General features: G+C 42.0%; 2 protein-coding genes across 2 annotated transcripts in view; one reads left to right on the top strand and one right to left on the bottom strand.

Moving 5' to 3' along the window:
* map3k4 (mitogen-activated protein kinase kinase kinase 4) overlaps positions 1–10,860 on the top strand; it is a 31,949-nt gene extending 21,089 nt beyond the window's left edge. The window contains exons 16-27 of the mRNA XM_061039569.1: positions 1,725–1,818; positions 2,175–2,300; positions 4,666–4,766; positions 4,865–4,945; positions 5,897–6,088; positions 6,183–6,253; positions 6,342–6,458; positions 7,542–7,701; positions 7,797–7,919; positions 8,078–8,184; positions 8,823–9,002; positions 9,953–10,860. Coding sequence (XP_060895552.1) covers positions 1,725–1,818; positions 2,175–2,300; positions 4,666–4,766; positions 4,865–4,945; positions 5,897–6,088; positions 6,183–6,253; positions 6,342–6,458; positions 7,542–7,701; positions 7,797–7,919; positions 8,078–8,184; positions 8,823–9,002; positions 9,953–9,973 — 1,373 coding nt within the window. The 3' untranslated portion in view covers positions 9,974–10,860. The remainder of the gene's footprint in view (positions 1–1,724; positions 1,819–2,174; positions 2,301–4,665; positions 4,767–4,864; positions 4,946–5,896; positions 6,089–6,182; positions 6,254–6,341; positions 6,459–7,541; positions 7,702–7,796; positions 7,920–8,077; positions 8,185–8,822; positions 9,003–9,952) is intronic.
* Positions 10,861–11,979: 1,119 nt separating this feature from the next.
* On the bottom strand, positions 11,980–17,819 carry agpat4 (1-acylglycerol-3-phosphate O-acyltransferase 4 (lysophosphatidic acid acyltransferase, delta)). The gene is made up of 9 exons (XM_061039568.1): positions 17,581–17,819; positions 16,435–16,616; positions 15,749–15,918; positions 15,468–15,629; positions 15,210–15,363; positions 14,987–15,089; positions 14,807–14,882; positions 13,431–13,629; positions 11,980–12,456 (listed from the first exon to the last, which is right to left on the bottom strand). Exons 2-9 carry the CDS (start codon positions 16,610–16,612, stop codon positions 12,365–12,367), a joined length of 1,134 nt encoding a protein of 377 aa, XP_060895551.1. The 5' UTR covers positions 16,613–16,616; positions 17,581–17,819; the 3' UTR covers positions 11,980–12,364.
* Positions 17,820–21,550: the final 3,731 nt, after the last annotated feature.

Genomic DNA, 21,550 nt, shown 5'->3' with positions numbered 1-21,550 from the left:
TCTCATAATTGGGGGGTTTGTGGACAGACTAGAGACACATATTAGTGTTAAAAGTGTATTTTGCATAAAATGTGACCTTTTAAAATTCAGCTACATGTTCATAACGTGTGCGTCATGAGGACCCAAAGAAAGCACAATGACAACACTCGAAGCTAAGAAGCATGCATGTTACCTGAAAAATAACAGAAGAGTAACTCAACTGGTCGGTTCAGTCCTTTTCTCGAATCCCTGCTAGAAAACTGGTTGTGTGTGAAAGTGCACTTACTGTGACTGGGAAGTGTGGTGTTACTGGAAAACTGTGTGTTTACTCAGCAAACATTTCCTCAACAAATAAAGACGGAGACAAAAACAGAAACAAGCAGGCCGACCTCAGAGTGATACACGCCTGTTCCTGCAGTTCACACTCAGAAAGTAAACAACTAAGTACTTTAATTTAATTTATTTCACACCCATTGATCCATATCATGATTAAAAAAAAAGCAGAATAAATATAAATACAGGACATCACCAAAGGGATGAAATCTCTGCAGTTCTTCATTCTTCAGTTATTAAATTATACGAGACATTTGCACCAGAGCTTCCAGAAACACGAGGAACACCGTGTGAAACTTAGTGTGGGTGGAGTGAGAGACATCATGAATCCCTAGTTTTCAGATGTCTGTACTTTAGATCTATTTTTCCTGACATCCTCTAACTCAGCGGTTCTCAAAGTATTCACAGTGAGTTCTACCACAGACAGTATTTTGCTCTCCAAGTACCACCATCATAGCCAACATTTTAAGATACAGTAGCGTAGCATTTCACCTCATGTACAGTTTACACTTTATTCCTGATATTATGCATATTATGTATTATCGGCCGCACGCCATGTACTGCAGCCTGGGCAATCCAAACTGGATGTGACTCAAGTCATATTTTATTACTGTTTTGCTTCGTTTTGTTGATAGTGGGCGCCTGAAGCGTCACTGCACACTGCTAACGTCGCACTCTTGCACTTGTGCTGCGTTCACTGTCGTCGACTTCAGTTTCTGCCGCACTTTTCTTTCTGATATTTCCCCATTTGGGGAAACAAAATGCACAAATGCAAAAAAATGTAACCGTCACATTTGCTTCCTCCGCGTTCCATCACAGCTTTGCTCATCAACCATTTGATTTGCACGTCTTGATTTAAAAAAATAAAATCAGAGGCTCCCATTTAACCCATTAAGACCCAAGGACGCCTCAGAAAACGCCCTCTAAAAGTAACATTTGAAATCAACCTCCCAAAACCTGAGGGTTTTCAGAAAAACTGCACAGAATTTCAATGTTTACTAAAATCGTCTCAGCCTCTGTATCAGATAGAGACCTTAACAATAAAACATTTGCTTTAACTGTAAATTAAAATTTCCTTTGCACTCATGTTCATTCTATCAGCCATTACATCATGACTGTGTAATCTAATGCAATTCAATGCAACATCTCGACCATCCTTTCTCCTTTTAAGAAGCTTCTACATTCTCAGTTTTTGTTGACATGGTCAGAGAGGTTATAATCGAACTATAAATGTGCTTCCTGCTCACTGGTTGATAATACTTTGACTTTCCTGCACAGAACTGATTGTTGCACGTTGCGCCCTCTAGAGTACAATAGATCTTTATTTGACATTTCCTCCAGATCCAAACGCAGCTTTTCCTCTCGTGTGTGACTTTGACTGATTTTAAGTTTTTGTTATTTATTCTTTCAAGCTCCCAGGAATAGTCCTCGTCCTGTTAAGGTCCCTCGCTGCCACAGTGACCCGCCGAACCCCAATCTGTTTATTCCTAATGCTGAAGGTTTCAGGTAGGTGACGGCGGTTTTTATTTGAACCTGTGTGATTGTTTAACTCTTTCCTGCATGGCTCATAGTGACTTTTTTTGTTTTTGTTTTGCTTCATGTTTTTGCTCTGTAGTTGTTGAGCTTGTGTGTGTTTGTGTGTGTGTGTGTGTGTGTTTGTGTGTGTGTGTGTGTGTGTGTTTGTGTGTGTGTGTGTGTGTGTGTGTGTGAGAGTGTGTTTCAGTGTGTCTGTCCCTCAACCAGCCACGCAGCTACTCCCTTAAACGTCTCTATTCACATTCCACGTTAAGCCCCCCCCCCCCCCCCCCCCCCCCCATTCGATGACAGAGCTCCTCAGTTTTGTTGTTTTTTTAACCACACAGCTCCCGAAGTCTCCCCTGCGACCTCCGGAACCAGCTTTTCCCCAACGGCCCTCGCCCCGTCCCTCAGGGCCCGGGGGAACAACACAGCCACAACAAAGCGCCCAGCAGCAGCCCCAATGACGTCAGGTAGCTTTTGTCCCCGAGTCACCTGTTAGAAACTGCTGTTAAGACACAAAAGAGGGCGCCGGCACAAAGGACGGGGAAGGAGGACGGGCCTCGTGTTCATCTGATTTAAAAAAAATAAAATAATCTGTTATCTACAGGCTCTCTCTCAGAAAGATTCAACATTCATGCTTTGACGATGAGCACAAGAGAAACACCACAATTATTTAAACGCTTATCAAAGAGATGTGCCAAAAAACAGCTTAAACAAGACATTTAAAAAAACACAAAACTCTACAAATGATAGACTTTGTCAGGTTGCTGATTCCTGCTCAGACGAGGAATTTTGATTTCAAGATTTGCTTCATTTGTCATTTTCCTTGTATGTCTGCATACATCGAAAAAAAGACAAATGGTGTCTTCCCTGCTCACAGCATTGCTTCAGCTACAGCACGGCGGCTCAGTAGTTTGAACCATATTAGACCGGCTCCAGCTCAAATCAAGTTCAAGAAGATGCATCTAAATAACAATAATAGTAAGAGTATGCAGCATGACCATGACTTTGAAGCCGCCACATTTTCAGTTTGGATTTCAATATTTCAGAGGATCAGGATGATCATGATCTCCAGAGGAACGCAGCGCCATCTAAACCAACCTGTCAAGTTAAACGCATTTTTTACTTTAAGCTGTCCTCGTTACCGATTTGATTTTTTTATCTGCATTGCTGGAGACACTTTGAACACACAGTCATGTCCCCTTCAGGTTTGAATTAAACTTTACCTCTAATGCTTCATTCAGCACATACATAAGACACTAAAGACATTTGCATCATCTTTGTCCTTCATATATATCGCCCTCTGAATTATTTAGATTATTTATAACACATTCTCAACAATACGAGATGAGCTCACACCACTCATGTAATCAGATTCACTGAGAGTTTAACATTTTTGATTTATTTCATTTCTGTTGGAGAGGAAAACAAAAACATGAAGATTCGGGTGAAAGAATGAATGCATATTGAGTTTTTATAATTAATAAGGAAATGTTAGAATACTAAAAAGCTCAACTTAAAAAAAGGTCACTTGAGTAATAGGAGCCAATTTTTTTTCATTTTCCAGTTTATTCACTTCAGTTTCCACCGAATCCAAACTTAACATATCAAAAATCTTAAACTTAATCACGATCGGAAAACATTTGTCGTGTAGCTCCTACACCTCCACCACGGACAAAGACGATCTCACTCTCTTTCCACCTGTGATACGTGGTCACATTAATTACTCCAACCATGACACAAAAAAAACATAATATGCCCAAATAAATCCATTATTCAACATGAAAAAAACAATACAAGTTTTAATTTCAAATCAACTAACTCCCATAAATGAACACGTATTTCTAATGATTCATGAAATATGCTTTATCAGAACCAACTGAATTCACTCTTCTTAGACTAACAAAAAAACGGCTTCTACAACATCTAACAAAGGATGTTCAGAGAGGGTCTCTTTAATGGAATCCCACTCCCTCAGGCTCATATGAAGTTCAAAAAGATGCATCTCAAAGATCATGTGAGCGGCTTTGATGTGGGACACAAAAGAGTGAAACATGAGAACCGACCGGGTGAAAAGAAGTCGGATCAGGATCAGGGAAATGGCGTTTCACATGTTACTTGTTAAAGGGAAGAGACTGTGGTTACTGTGCATGGTGTGAAAACACTCCTACCTCATTGAAAGAGTGGCTTATGATGTTCTTGCTTATTAGTGCTTTTAACATCGGTCTTGCTTTGATGCTGGTGATTCAACGCTTTTAGAATTTGGGCTTTCTTTCTTTTCTTTTTTTTTTCCCTGTGTGTGCTTTTGAAGTCAGAAGATGCACTCGAGAGATCTAACCTTCAAGTGTGTATGAGCTGAATAATGACTCTGGTGCATGCTGAACTTTTAATGGGTTTCAAAAGCGCAGACCGGGAAGTTGAATCTCTGCTTCTCTTCAAAGGTCGGACGTCTTTTTGTCAGTTTTTAATATCAGACTTTTACCAACATTTTCATCTTACACACAAGTCTGTGAACACCATCCCCTAAAAGCAGCAACAGAGGAAGATGATGTCTGTACCCTTTCAAATTATAAGCCCTCCCCCTTCCTTCATTAAGGTGCCTTGAAAAAGCTTTGCACTGTCTCACATTCAATTAGATTTAAAGGAACCAGTGCATGACATTTCTCAAGTGCATACTTAATCATTTCAAGAGCATTACATTAAGAGCAATCGGCCCTCGTTGTTGATTTTTTAATTTGTCCTTTAACAGATTAAGAGCTCAGAAAACAAACTGTCTGAATCTGCATTGTTCCATTGAAGCTGAGTGTTACATCACTTTCCTCCACGTCCTTGCAGGGGATCCAGTTACCATGAAAACGACCGGCTGTCGACGGTTGCAGCAGAGTTGCATTTCAAATCTCTGAGCCGCCACTCCAGCCCCACCGAGGACAGAGAAGGTGGGCGCATTGAACGATCTGCATACTTCGATCCACACTGTGCGATATCTATCTGCTTGTTTGATTTAAATATCACTCTGGTGATTTCCTTTCCTTAGAACCCTCCTATCCTAAGAGTGACCCCAACAGCGCTGCCCGCCGAAGCTGGGAGCTCCGAACCTTCATCAGCCAGTCTAAAGGTACATTTTATGGGCTGAGACATTAAATTAGGTTGAATAATACCAGTTACAACTTGCTTGACCACTGCTTTATTTATAGATCCGCCTCCTGCTTCTAGTGTACGCTTACAATAAAAACAATTAAACTGGAAATAGAAGCCAACACACTGAGGTGGATCTTAGGTAAAGTTTTAAAACTGTCCAGGGTCTGGGCAGCTCTGATGATCGCAGGTAGACTGTTTCACAGATTTAGAGCAGCCGCTGCAAAGACTCAACCTGGATCAAGAAACATCTTAGAAACATCTGATGGGTTGACCGCAGTCCTCCTACTGGAGCAACAAGTCAGACAAATATGACGTCGCCAGCTCATGTAGAGTTTTAAAAAACGAAGTAATAAAATCTTAAACTGGATCCTGAAGCCGACAGGAAGCCAGTGAAGAGACGCTTCTGTGTGTGTGCGATGTGATCCGGTCATCTCTTCACCAGTCTGTAGACGTGCAGCTGCATTCTGAGTTAAGCGACAGAGAGACGACAGGTTAACCCAGGGGTGGGCAACTGGGGGGAACCGGGGGCCACAAGCGGCCCCCATCAACCCTCAATGTGGCCCTCAAGTCAATTACTACACATCAATTAATTGGAAACATGAATAAAACATGACAAAATCTGCCATGAAATCATGAAAACCAGAAATATGTTGAGTTAAATTTGAGACCTAATTGACTGTAATCGCTTTTGTATACTACAATTTGGCCCTCTGGCAGTGAGAATTAAATGAATTTGGCCCTTGCTGCATCCCTGGGTTAACCCCAAACACCAAAAAGTTACAGTATTCCAAACGAGAAGTAACAATCATGTGAATGACTCGCTCATGATAGGTCTTCACTTTCCCTAAAGGTCTACACTGAAGTAATCTGAGTAACACAATCAAATGTGTTTTTATAATAATTTATTTCCCCCCGTCTTCCCTCTCAGACACAGCAGCACGACAAAGCCCCATGGAGGCCGTCCGCCGCTCCATCCGCAAGTTCGAGGACAAACGCTACGCCGTGATGAAGCAGCGCAACATCATCGGCCAAGTGTGCCACACGCCAAAGTCCTACGATAACGTCATGCACGTCGGACTCAGGAAGGTGACCTTCAAGTGGCAGAGGGGCAACAAAATAGGTAAGGCGGCGTCCTTCAAGACCGCTCGTGTTCTGATGTGTGGATTAGATTAGAAGCACGCTGTGATGTAATCATGTCTGTGTGTCGATCACAGGTGAGGGTCAGTACGGGAAGGTGTACACCTGCATCAACGTCGACACTGGAGAGCTGATGGCCATGAAGGAGGTAACCAGTCACTGCTAGAGATTAAGAATAGTTATTTGATATGTACGGAGTGTTAACACATGATTTTGTTTTTTTTGTTTTCATCTAGATTCGATTCCAGCCCAACGATCACAAAACAATCAAAGAGACCGCCGACGAGCTGAAAATATTTGAAGGCATTAAACACCCGAACCTGGTGCGATACTTCGGAGTTGAGCTGCATCGGGTAAGAAGACTGTGTTAATGCACTCTGACCTGCAACAGTTTGCAATTTTAAACAGATTTAAGAACAGTTGTAGGAATTTGGACCATTTCAAAATAGTTAATAATTGTCAAGCTGAAGGAAAGGACGGTGCAGGAGATCGATCATATTCAGAAATAGAAAATATGAAATGCTTTGCTGCAAAACCCCAAAGATGAGGTCAAATCAATTACCGTAAAATTCTTTAAATACTTTTTATTTTTCATATTTAAAGTCAGCTGACGCCTTCATATACTGTACACTGGTGGGACTAATATACCAGTAAAAAAAAGCAAAGACATATGTTGTCATGAGCGCGAGTGCAGCCGCCTCAATGACCTTCTGCATGCGACCTGATGTGATCAAAATGTGCCTCCATCATTGTGTGTTACAAGCAGACGCTCCACTGTGAAAACATGCTGGGATTCAATGGTGACGCAGTGAATGGCAGCGCTACCTTTTTTTTTTTAACTGGTCTTAATACTGTAAATAAACCTTGTGATGGGCTGTTTTGATTGAAAAGACGCCCTCACAAGGTTGTGGATTAAATGTAAAATATGCAACTCTTCATGTAAAAAAAACCCTTTAAAGGCCATTTGTAAGGTTATCAAACTCGATCTGCAGATAAAAGACGAGAAGTGAGAAGCGCTTGTGGGCAGTGTGACTCTCTGAAAATAAGCGCAGGCTGTGGGTCCGTACTCCACAACATGTCCATGTTACCATAGGAAGAATCCATTGCGAGAATAGATCGTAGTCGAAAGAGCAGCACATGTTGAACACAAGAGAAATCATCAAAACAGGAAGACAGTTTAAACCTTTAGCCCCTCCTCGGAGACTTCACTGTAGATACCGGTGCAATTTACAGTATATTCTGGATTTTACTTCTACTGTAACTTGTGCTTCCAGAACAGATGTCTGCTTTTTGCACTGCTAAGCCTAAATAAGTCAACTTGAATTTGAAGTTGTAACACTGCCAAATGTGCAAAGTCCCAGAGAGGGTGAATACTTAATATGTTTTGAATCACACAGTGTATACTGAATCAGTTATTTCCATGCATTCACCTGTAGGAGGAGATGTATATCTTCATGGAGTACTGTGACGAGGGGACTCTGGAGGAGGTTTCCAGACTCGGGCTGCAGGAGCACGTCATCCGGCTCTACAGCAAACAGATCACTACAGCCATCAACGTGCTGCATGAACACGGCATCGTGCACCGGGACATCAAGGGTCAGTCTCACAGACTCTTAATCTGTCATAATCCTTTTAGTGAAGTGCAAAAGTGCAACACCCCTTAACCAATCATGTGTTTGTTTTTTAATCAGGAGCCAACATCTTTCTGACGTCGTCTGGCCTGATCAAGCTGGGCGACTTCGGCTGCTCAGTCAAGTTAAGGAACAACACTCACACCATGCCCGGGGAGGTGAACAGCACACTGGGGACTGCAGGTAACAACATTGTCTCCTGTATTAGCTGTATGCCACCACTAGAGGTCACTGTGTCTTCATATTCCACCCCACCCCTTTGACTGAAGATGCTCTTCCATACTGAGATTTATTTTTAAGTGTTTGTATTTTAACTATTCATTATTTTCATTCTTAATCAGCGTACATGGCTCCAGAAGTGATCACCAGGGCAAAGGGCGAGGGTCATGGACGAGCGGCAGACATCTGGAGTTTAGGCTGCGTTCTCATTGAGATGGTGACTGGAAAGGTGAGGAGAGAAGGAAAAACATCTTCTGAAACACACAACATTAAAAAAGTGCTGCAAAGGCTTGATTTTATTTACAGAAGTTAGATTTAAAAAAAATATATCTGCATGCAATGATGTTTCAGCCCAGTTTTGTTAAAGTTCATTCAGCATCTGTTGACACACCTTGCTTTGTTTGGTCAGGTTAACCCTAACCCATGAGTCCAAAAAGCCTCATCACTCAAAACAAATGTTCATGAGACCATAAAATTCAGGTCAAATATGCCAATCCATTCATTCATAACAACAAAAATATCCGATTTCTCAAAAACATACAATTAGACGCTTTTCCCACGGTCTTGCCAAAAGGTGTTACCACCTTTAAAAACCATTTAGCTCCCTGAGCTCAAGGCGCCACCCAGTGGTCAGCCTGACAAAACAAAACACATTAATATGAAGTAGGATATCTATTCCTTTAAAAAGGCAGGTTTCAAAAATAGATTTCACTTTGATTTGTTAAGCTTACTCCATGCTTTCATATCTGTGGAGCTGGTAGACCTTTATCCAGACTGCCACTTCCAGAGAGATGTGTGTCTGCATGTCTGAGGTCATAGATTAAAACTAAAAGAATTGTATTTTCCTCCTTTTATCCCAACGTGCAGAGACCCTGGCACGAGTATGAGCACAACTTCCAGATCATGTACAAAGTGGGCATGGGCCATAAACCCCCCATCCCGGAGAAACTGAGCACAGAGGGGAAGGACTACCTGGGTCACTGTCTGGAGAGCGAACCCAAACGCCGCTGGACAGCTAGCATGCTGCTAGACCACCCGTTTGTTAAGGTGAGTTTCCTTTATCACAAAATATCTCACAGGGGTCAACTGATAAACTGTTTTTGTGAAAGCGGGTATTTTACATGGTACCAGTAAATCTGTATTTCTCTTTGCATTGCTAGAAGTACTTACAATAACATGGAGAGGTTTCACCTTAGATGCAGTTTAAGGGGGGGGGGGGTTACATTGTTTAATTATTCAGCAGAAAAAAAAGGTCATAACAATCACACAATCACAAACATATGGTGCTTTCAAGGGTTAGGGTTTCGCTGGAATTTTTCCTGACAACCCTCTAGTAAATTTTCCCCATGGAGTCGGGGTGAGCTGATGTGAGAACAAGGCAGGAAAATTCAAGAATAATTCGCAGCAACGAGCAGAATGGGGTGGTGACGGTCATAACCTGCAACAGGACACACACTCGTTGATATTGTGAACGTGTGGAGCATTGACATAAAGGCATCAAATATCATCATGGCTTTGGACTTTGTTGCTTCATCCTCCACTTCCTCGTCGCTCTTTTTGCGTCAACTCTTACCATCTGAGAGCCCCGCCCCCCTCCTGTCCGAGAGGGATAGTCTTCCCAGCTGTGAGGTGCCTGTGTGGGAAAAAAACAACAGAGGACGATTTCTGGAGCAGTCTGCCGGAAAATGTACACCGAGATTACTGGGTCGGATACGAATGATGCCGACGTAGAAACGTGGTGAAACTAGGATACATTTGGGAGATGAGCCGGTTCAATAATGTAGCTTCAGTGTCCGTGATATAGCAACCTGAGTGTACATCGACTCTACTGAGGAGGGGGCGGGGGGGGGGAGACAGCTGTCATTAATGTTTTGAATTTTGACTGCAGTACCTTTTTTTGAACGCTAGGTGTAGTAGCATATTGCTCCTTTAAACCTTTTTTTTTTATAAACAGAAAGGCAAACCAAACGAGCCTCTCTCTCTCTCGTCTGTTTCAGGTTTGTACGGATGAAGAGTGAACGGACCCTCCTCTGCGGCTGTCGAGTTTACAAATGAAAGCACTACTGTACACGCTGTCGTCAAAGAGAAAAACTGAACTGTGGACGCAGAGAGGAGGGAGTTAACGGCTGAAGGCACATGGAGTTAAACTGAGGAACTAATACAAAAAATCATTTCAGAGGACAACTGGACCTATGGATTATAGGGGTTGTCGAGTCTTTATGTACCCATGAACCTCGGAGGGGGAGGGGTGGGACTTGTACATACTGTAAGAATAGGAGTGGCTTTAATTCTTGTATAAACAATATTGTAAAGTAACTATTGCCACATTTGTTGTTCTCACTGGTGAAGAGACCTCTGAAAAGGCATTGAGGAAACCTTTTTTTTTTTTTTTTAACAAATGGGAGGGGGTCGGTGGGTGGGAGGGGGACAAAATCTATGGCACTTTTAAACTGTTTACCCAGGGGGCAGTTGAGGAGAGGAGAGAGGGATCTGATTTCAGTCGCCCCTTTAAAGGCTGAAGACGGCGTGGCACGCCTCACTGAATTGAAGGAGACGCTGAACCATATGAAATGAACACAATACAAATATTCAAATTAATTTATCTCTCGTCATTTTAGGCAACGTGGGCACTAGGAAGGATTATTTTTAAAACGTGTTTTTTTTCTTTGCCTTTGCTGAGGAGTAAATGTTCAAGTCTACTGGTGACGAGCGGGTCATGTGACTGGAGCGTAGCTGACTGAGAGGAGGAACGGGGCCTGCTCTCCCTCCCTGCTGCTGATCATAAAAACATCCACAAACACACACACACACACACACTGACACACAACACAACTTCTGGTCCTCTGCTGCTCTTACAGTGTTTGCTATGTACAAACCATATTAATAAATCAATCGTTTTTTTAAATCAGGTGTCTATTTCCTTCTAAAAAAATATATTTTTATTGCCGTTAAATAAATGGTAAGTACGGATTATTTTTGTTTGCAAGGCTGTTAATGCATTATACTTGTCAAATGTTGAAACCTAAGGTAAAGTAAAGAACTACAGCAGGTTGATGACGATGAGGCCGCTGAACAGGTGACAAAAAAAGGCATTTCAGCAGCCGCTTAAGGACTTCAGTTCTGTAAATGTTCCACAACTTCATGCTTTAAAAGTTTGACTCACTTCTCATTCCACACATAAGATAACTTTATCACTGAGCTATGTCAAACAATTATCAGATTAAGTATTCTGTTGTCCAAGGGTGTGGCAGCACTTCACAGCGCTCGGACTGCAGAAGGGGTCAAAATTGCAGAAAAGGAATTCCACAGGGTTCAGTTTTAGGGCCCTTGATCTTTAGTTTCTTTATAAATGATTTACCGAAAAAGCTGCAAGAGAGTCAGCTGTCGAATGTATGCAGATGACACGGTTAACAAAATCCTCCAGATGGCAGCAGAGATACTCTCAGAAAGAACTGTGGACATATTCTGATGCATGCCAAAATGTTAATGGGTTTCAATCATCCTGAGAAAACGCGTACTTGTTTTTTTCCATAGAAAGGTCAGGTGACATCAGTTTTGAAACCTTACTTACCCTCATTTTATATCTAGTTACAGGTCTGGGTCCCTTTCCCCATGATGAACTTAAAGGATAGCCAAGTTGAGGAAAAACATTCACAGCTGACAACTCGATTAAAATACAAGATAACAATTATCTCTGAGACTGGGCTGCATCGCCGTGAGTCACTATAGCTTTAGATCTGTCAGCTCTTGTTCAGCGACTTTTACACCGACCATTGTCTTAAAACATATATGAGACCTTGTGATTCCAAAGAGGCAAGTTTGTGATGCAAAAATGACCGATGGGTTTTATGCATGCTTATTAAACCTCATCAATATGAAGGTTGTTTTCCCTTTTTTGGGGGGGATTCATGGAAATGTCATATACTATAATTGTGTTTCCTTATTTAAACTACAGATTATCTTTTAAGTTTCATTTTGACTGAGTGGACAGAGTGAAAAAATCTACTTTGGAAAATTAGTGTTAAAAAAAAGAAATGTTTATTTATTCCATCTTTAAAAAAAACAAAAAAAACCATTAACCTATAATCTTTGAATTAAAATCAAAGAGGTAGTCCATTTGTCACTTGGTTGTAATGTTGATTTTACAAGTGAAAAGGCTTGTCTTGACTGTATTCAGTTCGGAGAAAGTAGTAAAGCCATATTCAATCTTGACACAATCAATTCATTATGTTTCTCAAAGTAATGGAGTCCTGATCCTAAATCTTGTGTTCAGTGTTCAGATGATACGACACCATCTGCCCTGCGCCTTGGAGCAGGTTTACACATGTCGAACCGGCAGATCCTGTCAGACTGGTGTTTACACTGCCAACACCTCTCAGGGTCGTAGCTGTGCCGCGCTGCAGGAGCCTCTAGTTGTTGTTCAGAGGAACTTCCTTATCCCCATAGCTCGAGCCTCTGTTGATCTCAGTCTGGCCAATCATCCAGCGGACTCCGAGAGAGGCTGTGAAGGAAGGATTCAAAAAAAGAGGGCATTTAGAGTATCATCAGCAAAAAATGTGGTTCCTCTTAAGAATGTAGTCATTTATAATACTTAATTCCCTTTTTTGAATGAAGAATTTCCCTAAAAAAAAACACTTTTAGGGACCAGAAGTAAGAGGCGAGTTTAATTAGTAACTTTATTTTGTTTACATTTTACTGGAACTTTTAAATATTTAGTTAAGATAAGTCTGTCTTGTTTAAGAGGACATGGGTCTTTATTGACTGTGTAAACATGCCGTTTGTGTTGTAAGAGAAAACTTTTCCCCATTTCAGTCTCCGTTGGTGTTTTCACACACAATTTCCCCTGACATTTTTTAGGTGAGCAAATGTCTACATTTTTTCTGCCAGCCCTCAAAGTAAAATTTCCCCATGAAGTCGGGGTGAGTCGACATGTGAACGCGGCAGTAAATATCCAGGAATCTTCACCACAAGGGTGAAGATGTTGTTTCTTGCAACAGCTGCGAGACCTGTGCTATCGCCGTGCATGTAATGATTTTCTGCCCCTCCCAAATGCTTCTTTACTCTCATTCTTTGATGCTGTGAATTTTGTCGGACTCTTGACGCTTCGTCCGCCGTGTTGGATTTCAGCAGTCAATGTCTTGGCTCCTTAGACGGCCCTTCCCGTCCGACAGAGAAAACTTCTACGCTGTGAGGGACACAACATCTCAGGGGAAGGATGTCCTGACATTAACTAGAAACTTCCAGCAGTGCGTGTGTGAAAACAGCTGGAGGAACCTTTCTCTCTGCTTAGTGAGAACATGCCTGAATGATGTTATGAGCATGCTTCTAAGACTGATAAATCACACTTTCTAAGAAAGGAGACTTACATTTGAGTTGACAAATCTGCCGCTTTATGGAACGAAAAAGGAAAGAAATTGAAGGAAAAAACAGTCGAATGAGTTTCAGGATGAATTGGCACAAATGCATGACACCAACCTGCAAAGCAGAGAGCCACAGAGAATACAATGGTCAGCATTGATCCAGAGCTGAGGAGCTGAGCGAACAGCAGGCCCAGTGGGTAGAGGAGCAGGCAGGCCCAGAACAGCCAGTTGATCAGGGTCCAGGGGCGGCGTGGAGGGCTCGCTGTGGGGCCGGGGAAACGCCCCGTCTTGGCGTAGTGCTCCTGAAAGGTGTCCTGTTAACACATCAATGCAAACAATCAGCACAGAAGAACACGGCTCCTTTAGTCCGTTAGAAGACAGAATCAAACTACCGCCTTTAATGTTTAACCACAGACTGTAAATAAACATGGACTAAGCCTGAGGGACGTCACCCGGCCATTAGGAAGCCTGTGGAACCTGTTTAACCTAACTTTCAGTTAACCTTACCCCAGGCAAAGAGCTGGAGCTGAGGCAGGTTTAAAGCCTCCTTACAAACAGATACACCGCGCCTGTCAGTCAGGTCAGCCATGCTCCTCATCATTAACTCCTACTCCTACCCAAAACAAATTATTAAAAACATTCAGCCTCCTACAGTGTGTGCCGGTTCAGCCATGAACTAATCCAACCAATTTTCTTTACTGAACCAGGTTGTAAACATTTTTTATTTCTGCTGTAAAAACTTCCATCTTTGAATGGGGTGTGTATGTGACCTCTGGTGCTTCTGCGGGCCAGCCTCTAGTGGACACTCGGTGAACTGCAGGTATTTGCACTTCTGCATTTGGCTTCATTTTTCAACACCGCAGGTTGCTGCTTTAATGTGTTTAAACAAACGACAGCTTCTCTAAAAGGGTTACTGAAAGGCCATGAGGAGTGAGTCAAGAAATGTTTTACAGTGAAGAGGAGGGAAGTCATCCAACTGTCACCACATGAACACATGAATAAATGAAAGCTTTTGTACTGCGTGAAAAGAGGGATTCAATTAGAACTTTAGATTCACTCTAAGCGGCTCACCCTGACCTCACAAGGTCATATTTGGGGGCTGGCTGGTTTGTGTTCACACACGCAGCTCACTGTGAACATGTCCGGTTTAGCGTGTGAAAACACAATCTGGGGGGCGCTGGTGGCGCAGTGGTTAGTGCACGCGCCCCATGTATGGAGGCTGTAGTCCTCAAAGCGGGATGGCCCAGGTTCAAATCCAGCCTGTGGATCCTTTCCCGCATGTCATTCCCCCCTCTCTCTCTCTCTCTCTGATTTCTGACTCTATCCACTGTCCTATCTCTCCATAAAAAGCCCAAAAATAAATCTTTAAAAAAATGAAAACACAATCTGTAATGGAACTGTATCAGGAAGAAAATATTGTATGATCTCTTCCACTAACCAGCTCCCTCTGGTGACCCTGTATCCAACAATAACACATCAACACGCTCTGACCTTCTCCTGGTAGAGTCTTTGGAGCCAAGCCCCACACTCGGCCTCGTCCTCTGGGATCGACTCTAGAGGGATTCTCCTGCAGGTGAAAGGTAAAGTCAGACCTACCAGAAAAGGAATCACCACACCTGATAAAATAAATACTGACATTTTTGTTCATATGTGCTGCAAAAAATGTTGTACCTGACGTATAAATCTGCGTGGAATTTCTTCCCATTGAGGATATCGAGCAGGGTCGGTGCCGCTTTGTCTCTAAAGTTCAGGTTGGAATCATAAACTGCGGCGGCTGCACGAGAAAAGAGGGACAGTTAAACGGTTCTCAACTCATTTGATTTGCAAATGCTTCTCTTCCTTTTCAGTATCTGATATCTGCCGGTGGCCATATTTAGATACTTCGGTGACTCACCGGTCCCCCTGAGGTTTTGCACAGTTATCCAGAATCCTTTGGTCCTGGGCAGAAGGTGATGCTTCAGTTTGGGTAAGCCTTTGCTCTCAGCCACCTGCATGCTGATCTCGTGCTTCTTTTGTGTGAAGCGTGTTCCTTCACAGAACAGCAAGAACTAAACCCCCCCCCCCCAAAAAAAGATTTATTATTTTAAGGAATTATTCACAATATGTCAGTCTGTCACTCTCTCAATAATCACATCCATAGGGTGAAACTTACCCAATAGTTTACTGGGTAATCCCGCAGTTTCTGCAGACTCTTAGCCACCGTCCTCCGGTCCTCCTCCCACTTCCTCTTGCAGAAAACTATCTCCAGGAAGTACCACATCCAACCAATAACAGGCACATAACTCAGCTGTTGCTTGGCTAAAACTTTTGAGCTCTGTATAAAAAAAAAAAAAAGAGAGTACAATTTCCAGAAAATCAAAAAAATCAAAAATAAACAACTTCAGGACCAAAGACGAGAAAAATATGAGATATATCTGGGACACTTTCTCTTACCCCGAGCACACCAAATCTCTCACAGAAGGTCCAACCACACAGGAAGTCTATCTCAAAGCTGTGGTTGAGAACAACAATTGCATTCTCGTTTCCATACAGCGGGTAGCTCTCTGGGTCTGTGTAGAGTGTGCATTCGGTCCCAGACCACCACTCCAGTGCAGCAACCATCTCTGAGGATTATCAGGGCAAAAATGAAGAAGAGAAGTCAACAGTAATTACGTTTATTCAACAAGACAGGGGATGCTTTTGCTCTACAGTTATTGTTCTAAGGGACTCTAACACTTCATCAAAATTAAATATCTCCACTGAAGTTCTAATGGCCTGTAGATGTGGGAGTGTCAAACACCTGGGGGATGGGGTTACTGCCCTTTGTGATGTCACAAAGGGAAAATCTCCAAACAGCCTGTTTGAGCACAGATTTTCTGAAAAGTGGAGCAGGCAGAAGACGGAGAGGATGGACTTTTCTGATAATTGGGAGGTTTGTAGACGGACTAGAGACACATGTTAGTGCAAGAAAAACACGGAAATATGTATTTTGCATAATATGTGACCTTTAAACACTTTCGTTTTTAAACAATCTGGCACTACAGTTTCCATCAGGAACAATAAAGTTCTACCATATCTTCTTTTAATCTCGTTTTATCTTGCCTTATCTGCATGTGTCAGATTGGAAGAACAGTACTTACGGCTGCTGACGCAGTATCCCAGTTTGACATTGACCCTTCGTGCCAGCTGCTTATTGACCAGCCACAGAGGTGAGGTACAGAGCTGCAGCAGGTTGACGATGAGTCCACTGACCAGAAACACGTAGCAGATGATCAGCTGACACAAGAACTGTGATTTCAGCAGCTGCAGGAGTCCCATTGTTCTGGAAAAGGTTGCACAAGAGAAGGCATCAAAACACAAAACACCACCTCCCGTCACACTGTGTCGAGATATATTTCATCATGCAGAGATATCAGCTTGTGTTGCCCTCGTCAGTGACATCAACCCATCATCAGCCCATCTCGGACATAAAGGCTTTCTGTGACTGGCCTCCCTCTGCTGAATGGAGCCTTTCAGCTGAGACGCTGCATAAACAGACAATCATAACAGTTTGCTCCTGACAGTGAGCAGGACTTTTCCAAGGGTAGAAAAACCAACTTAAACTGTTTACAGCCTAAACCATACCTATGCTGTAGTTTCATCAGGGCCTCAACTATTAGTAAAGCTTAAAACTGTTTCCAAGCAGCCTGTCTGTTATTAGATATATGTGTTCAGATCGGCAAAGAGAACAGTATCTTTATAATAATAATAACAATAACAATAATAACTTTATCATTTATTATCAAACTTCCTTTCAAAACAAAGACCTGCAAGACCTGCAGAGAAGGTAGCAAGAATCAGCTAAATCCTAGAGCAGCATTGACATTAAGGTGGGAATATGAAATGGCAGTACAGCAGAATAAACTATCAAAATGCAAATATTAGTTTAACATAAATTTGTTTAAAGGGAAATAAAGGTCAAAATAATTTGCTGGTTTTAATGGTTCAAAAGCTCATTAGAAAGAAAAACTTTCACAGAACAGTGAGGAACCATAAATAAGTTATCATCAAACTATTTCTAATGGAGAAAAAGAAAAGCCTGATATTCTGCAGCGTATCGATCATCTATAGACTTTTTTATTTTTTTTTAAACAGCACTCATGTGTGAACTGGGAAGATGAGTTGGAAATTAAGCAGACGAAAGAATGAAACTGAAATCAAATATTACTGTAGCAGAGTTTAATTAAGTTTAAAGGTTACATTTATGACTCACTCCCTTGAATTCCTCTCAAACACGTGACTCTTACCTGGACGGGTCTGCAGGCTCCAACAGAGATCTCCTGTCTCAACTTTTCAAAGCTGGCAAATTAAAATAAATAAAAACAAGGCGTTTCAGCAGCATGCTACTTGAAGTTCTTCTTCCTCCTCGTATATTAGATTCACTCAAAGTCAAGATTCAACACCCTCGACTCTCTGGAGAGGAGGAAAACACCCCTTCTTGAGGGACCACACCCATCTGAACCCGAGGATGGAGACGTATGACAGCTGAGCTTCCTTCTAGAAGCTCTTGTAGCGCAGGCTGCCTGCAAAGATCGTCTATTCAAAAAAGCGGCAGCTCAAGATATAGCGTGGGGATAAAAGTTAAAAGCCGCTTTAACTGCTCTGTTCCCATGGTAACCGATATGACTCCTTTAAAAATGTTAAATTTCAGCAGTAAAACTACTAAACCTTGACGTTCCTGTTATCTCGCAGTATTACCTATGTCACCAGAAAAAGGGACAGAGTGACACCTCTTAGTAATTTCCCCACTCTCTGCGTTAACTTATTTGGTCACAGGAAACGCGCGAGGCGAGGATGTCAAACCAGAAGTTGGAAACGCCGACAAAAGTAACTGTAGTTTGAGTTGACAACTAATTTACTTGATTTATTTTCACTATATTTGAGGAGTGGGCACGGTGACGTATCGGCTTCTTATTCTTCGTCACTCTGTTTAACTTGCTGCGTTTAAATGACTTCTCAAACATCTGGAAGGCTGTGCTGCATGTTGTAGGACAGCACACTCTGCTGGTGATGCATTGGATGTGCAGCTCTTTCATTTTGAAATTAAAAACCTTTATTTTATTTAGCCTCACATCCACACATACAAATACAAAAAAATGTTTAGATTTTTTTTAGACATTATTAGACATTTAAAGACACATTTAACAAATCAAAAACATCATGTTTGTCAAGATCCTCCACCAACATTTTCAGCCAGATGTGTCCGCCTCCAAGTCATTTAACATCCCCTTAAAAGCATCCAACAAGAGCCGCTCGGTAAGTTGTAATTCGTTCCAAGTAAAGGGAGTAGTGAATTTCCCCCCAGTTCAGTTCTGACTGTTGTGGACACAAGCTCCTTGAGTTTGTAGTCATCCTGCAACAGATTCCAGGCTGAGTTTGCAGAATACCCAGAAGCCTTTTTTCCCCGATTCCTGTGCAAGCGTTTTGGACAGAGAGCATAAACTGTCCGGTGATAAATCTGCATGATAAAAACACATGGATAGTGTGGGAGCAGACCAAGAATTGCCTTGTATATAAACGAGCCTGCAGGCCATCCATACCTGAGAGAGTACAACTAACAAAGGTGAGTTTTACAGAGACGGTCTTTTGTTGGACGCTTTCATTTGAAATAAATTAAAAAAAGATGTTTGTGCCCTAATTTAAGGATAATCTTGATGAATAATATATTAGCACAAATGCAACTTAAAGTCGGCCTATGCACAGACTTTTTTAAATTTGCACCACCTCTATGCAGACACTGTTCTACCTTGCCATATAGTGTTAAAACAGGTAGGTAAAAGGTCTTAACAGGACTTGGTAGGACTATAGGTCAAGTTTTTTATTGTAAGGGTTTAATTTTGAAGAATCTCTGCAGGGTTTCTTTTATTTCTGTGCAGATTAATAGAAACATATACAAGAGGGGAGACAGCGGGTGTTGTTGCTGCTACTGGATGGGCGAAACATAATTTCAAGTTACTTCAAGAAAGTAAAAAAAATGTTGGCTCATGAAAACAAAGAGCTATAAAAAAAAACGTAACTTTCTTACAAAAACAATCAAATATGTTAATTATATGAAACATATCATCTTAGGCTCATAGTAAGACACAAGTGGAATTAAAGACAGGCTGTAAATCCAAGACTTTTACTCTTTAATGCTTTGATTTTTCTTTCTCAGACAGTTTCTTCTTGCCACCACTAGAGGGAAGCAAAGAGACACCGGGCCACATCTCACTCAGATGAGAAACACTTTCTCAGAAGACGTTTATCTCTTTCCTGTAACGACCCTGACCTGACGTTTTAGTGTGCGCAAACATTTTTTTTTTTCCTATTTTGTCTGTGCGAATTCATCATGTGTTATCTTTATAGACCCTCCGTGCCAAACCAAGCAGGATTTGATTATTTTTCTTTGCAACCCAGAAACCCCTAAAAGGAGGTCAATGGGGTCCCGTGACCGTTCCACCTTGGGGGCTGCTGAAAAGTGTTTCCTATACGGGTCTCTTTACAGCCCTCATAATGCTTCATTCCTCCGTGTTCTTTACGACTAAAATAACCTTGAGAAGAGGGCATGCCTGCCTGGAGAGGTCCTAACATACAGTAAAGTAGCTCAGGAAGCCTTTTATGTTCAAATACCATCGATGAAGAGTGTGAGGGGGCCCGAGGGGGCCCGGGGGGGGGGGATGTTCAGTAAGTGTAGTATGTGCAAGTCACTTTGTAGCTGCAGAAGTGAGGGAGCACAGCAGCGTTTACAAGGTCAGCTGTTGTACAGAAGAAGAATCACCGAGAGTTTAAAGGCTTTCTATGTGATTTTTCACACTTAAATATAATAGAAATCAAGTATATCCTCTGAAAATAACTCTGTGAGTCATGACTGTCTACAATGGGTGTAACACCCGAGTCCCACTGTCTGTGATGTTTTCAGAGTTTTCAGAGTCCTATCTTCAGTTTGTTTACATCGTCAGGACGGCCGGCTGACTCCTCCCCTCGTGTATAAAAGTTGTTTAATTGAGGGACTAGAGAAAAGAAGAATAACATACTGTACTCACTGCTTAACTGTGTTTCTAGATCACGCTCATTTCAGGTAAATTTACATGCAGTGTGAAGATACGAGCATAATAAAGATCGCTAGCATTAGCATGCTAACACAACAATGCAGCGCGAGTTTTGGTTTCATGCTGGTGCTCAAGGGCGACATCTGCTGGATCAAAAAATCACATATAAAGCCTTTAACATCTGGATTTTTGTTAATTTTAACGTAATTATTAGAGTTTTAGTACTCAAAATCAGTCTTGGTCTCTAGACCGGTCTCGAGATCACTTTTTTGAAGGTGTTGGTTATAAATGTTTCCACAGACATAAGCAGCTAATCGTGTTAGTCTCGTAACTCTCGGCTGAATTTGATGCATTATTATCCCTATGGTAACACTGAAGGGAGTTTACAGTCAGCTGAATCAGCGCACAGAAAACTTAACATAACATTGTGACAAAGTGGGTGAGAAGCTACAATTCTACAATTCACTTAGCAGACGCTTTTATCCAAAGCGACGTACATCAGAGAGTAAGAACAACACAAGCAAGGATCTAGAAAAAAGGGAACAATGTCAGTAAGAGCAAACGATCAGCTTTGAGTCTGATTGGACACACAGGTGCTGACAGGAAGTGACCAGAGGCAAAGCACAACATTGAGGGCAGTTCTTGAGAGCTCTAATCAGTATAGAAACCATCTTATAAGTCGTCGTTATCAAACAAAAACCATTGTCATTACCATCATCATCATCAATAATATGGAGGCCATCATCATTAAGTTAGTAGGTATTCATGAAAGAGCTGGGTCTTTAGCTTTTTCTTAAAGGTGCAGAGGAACTCTGCAGATCACATGGAGTTTGGAAGTTCATTCCACCACCGGGGGGCGACAGAGGAGAAGAGTCTTAGTCAGCGTCTTAGGACCCTGTTGTGAAGGTTGGATCAGACGCCTTTCATTGGCAGAGCGTAGTGGGCGGGAGGGAGTGTAGACCTGGGGTGCGTTTGAATTGTCCCTCCTATCTCCTTTCACTATCCACTTCACCTTAACCCCGCGAAAACGTCATGAGGTCAAGGAAAGATGTTTGGAGAATTCATAAAGGACTTAGGGAAAGGCGGTCTCGTTGCTCTGACAATCCGACCGCATTTTCCACTAGGCGACGTCATTAAATGCGACGGGCCGGCGGAGGTTAATGACGTGGGTCCGCCGTGTTGAAACTAC

Source organism: Labrus mixtus, chromosome 6, assembly GCF_963584025.1.
Source record: "Labrus mixtus chromosome 6, fLabMix1.1, whole genome shotgun sequence".
In the NCBI taxonomy this organism is placed as follows: Eukaryota; Metazoa; Chordata; class Actinopteri; order Labriformes; family Labridae; genus Labrus; species Labrus mixtus.
The sequence above is the reverse complement of the archived record's forward strand: the minus strand, read 5'-3'. Positions and strand labels throughout refer to the sequence as shown.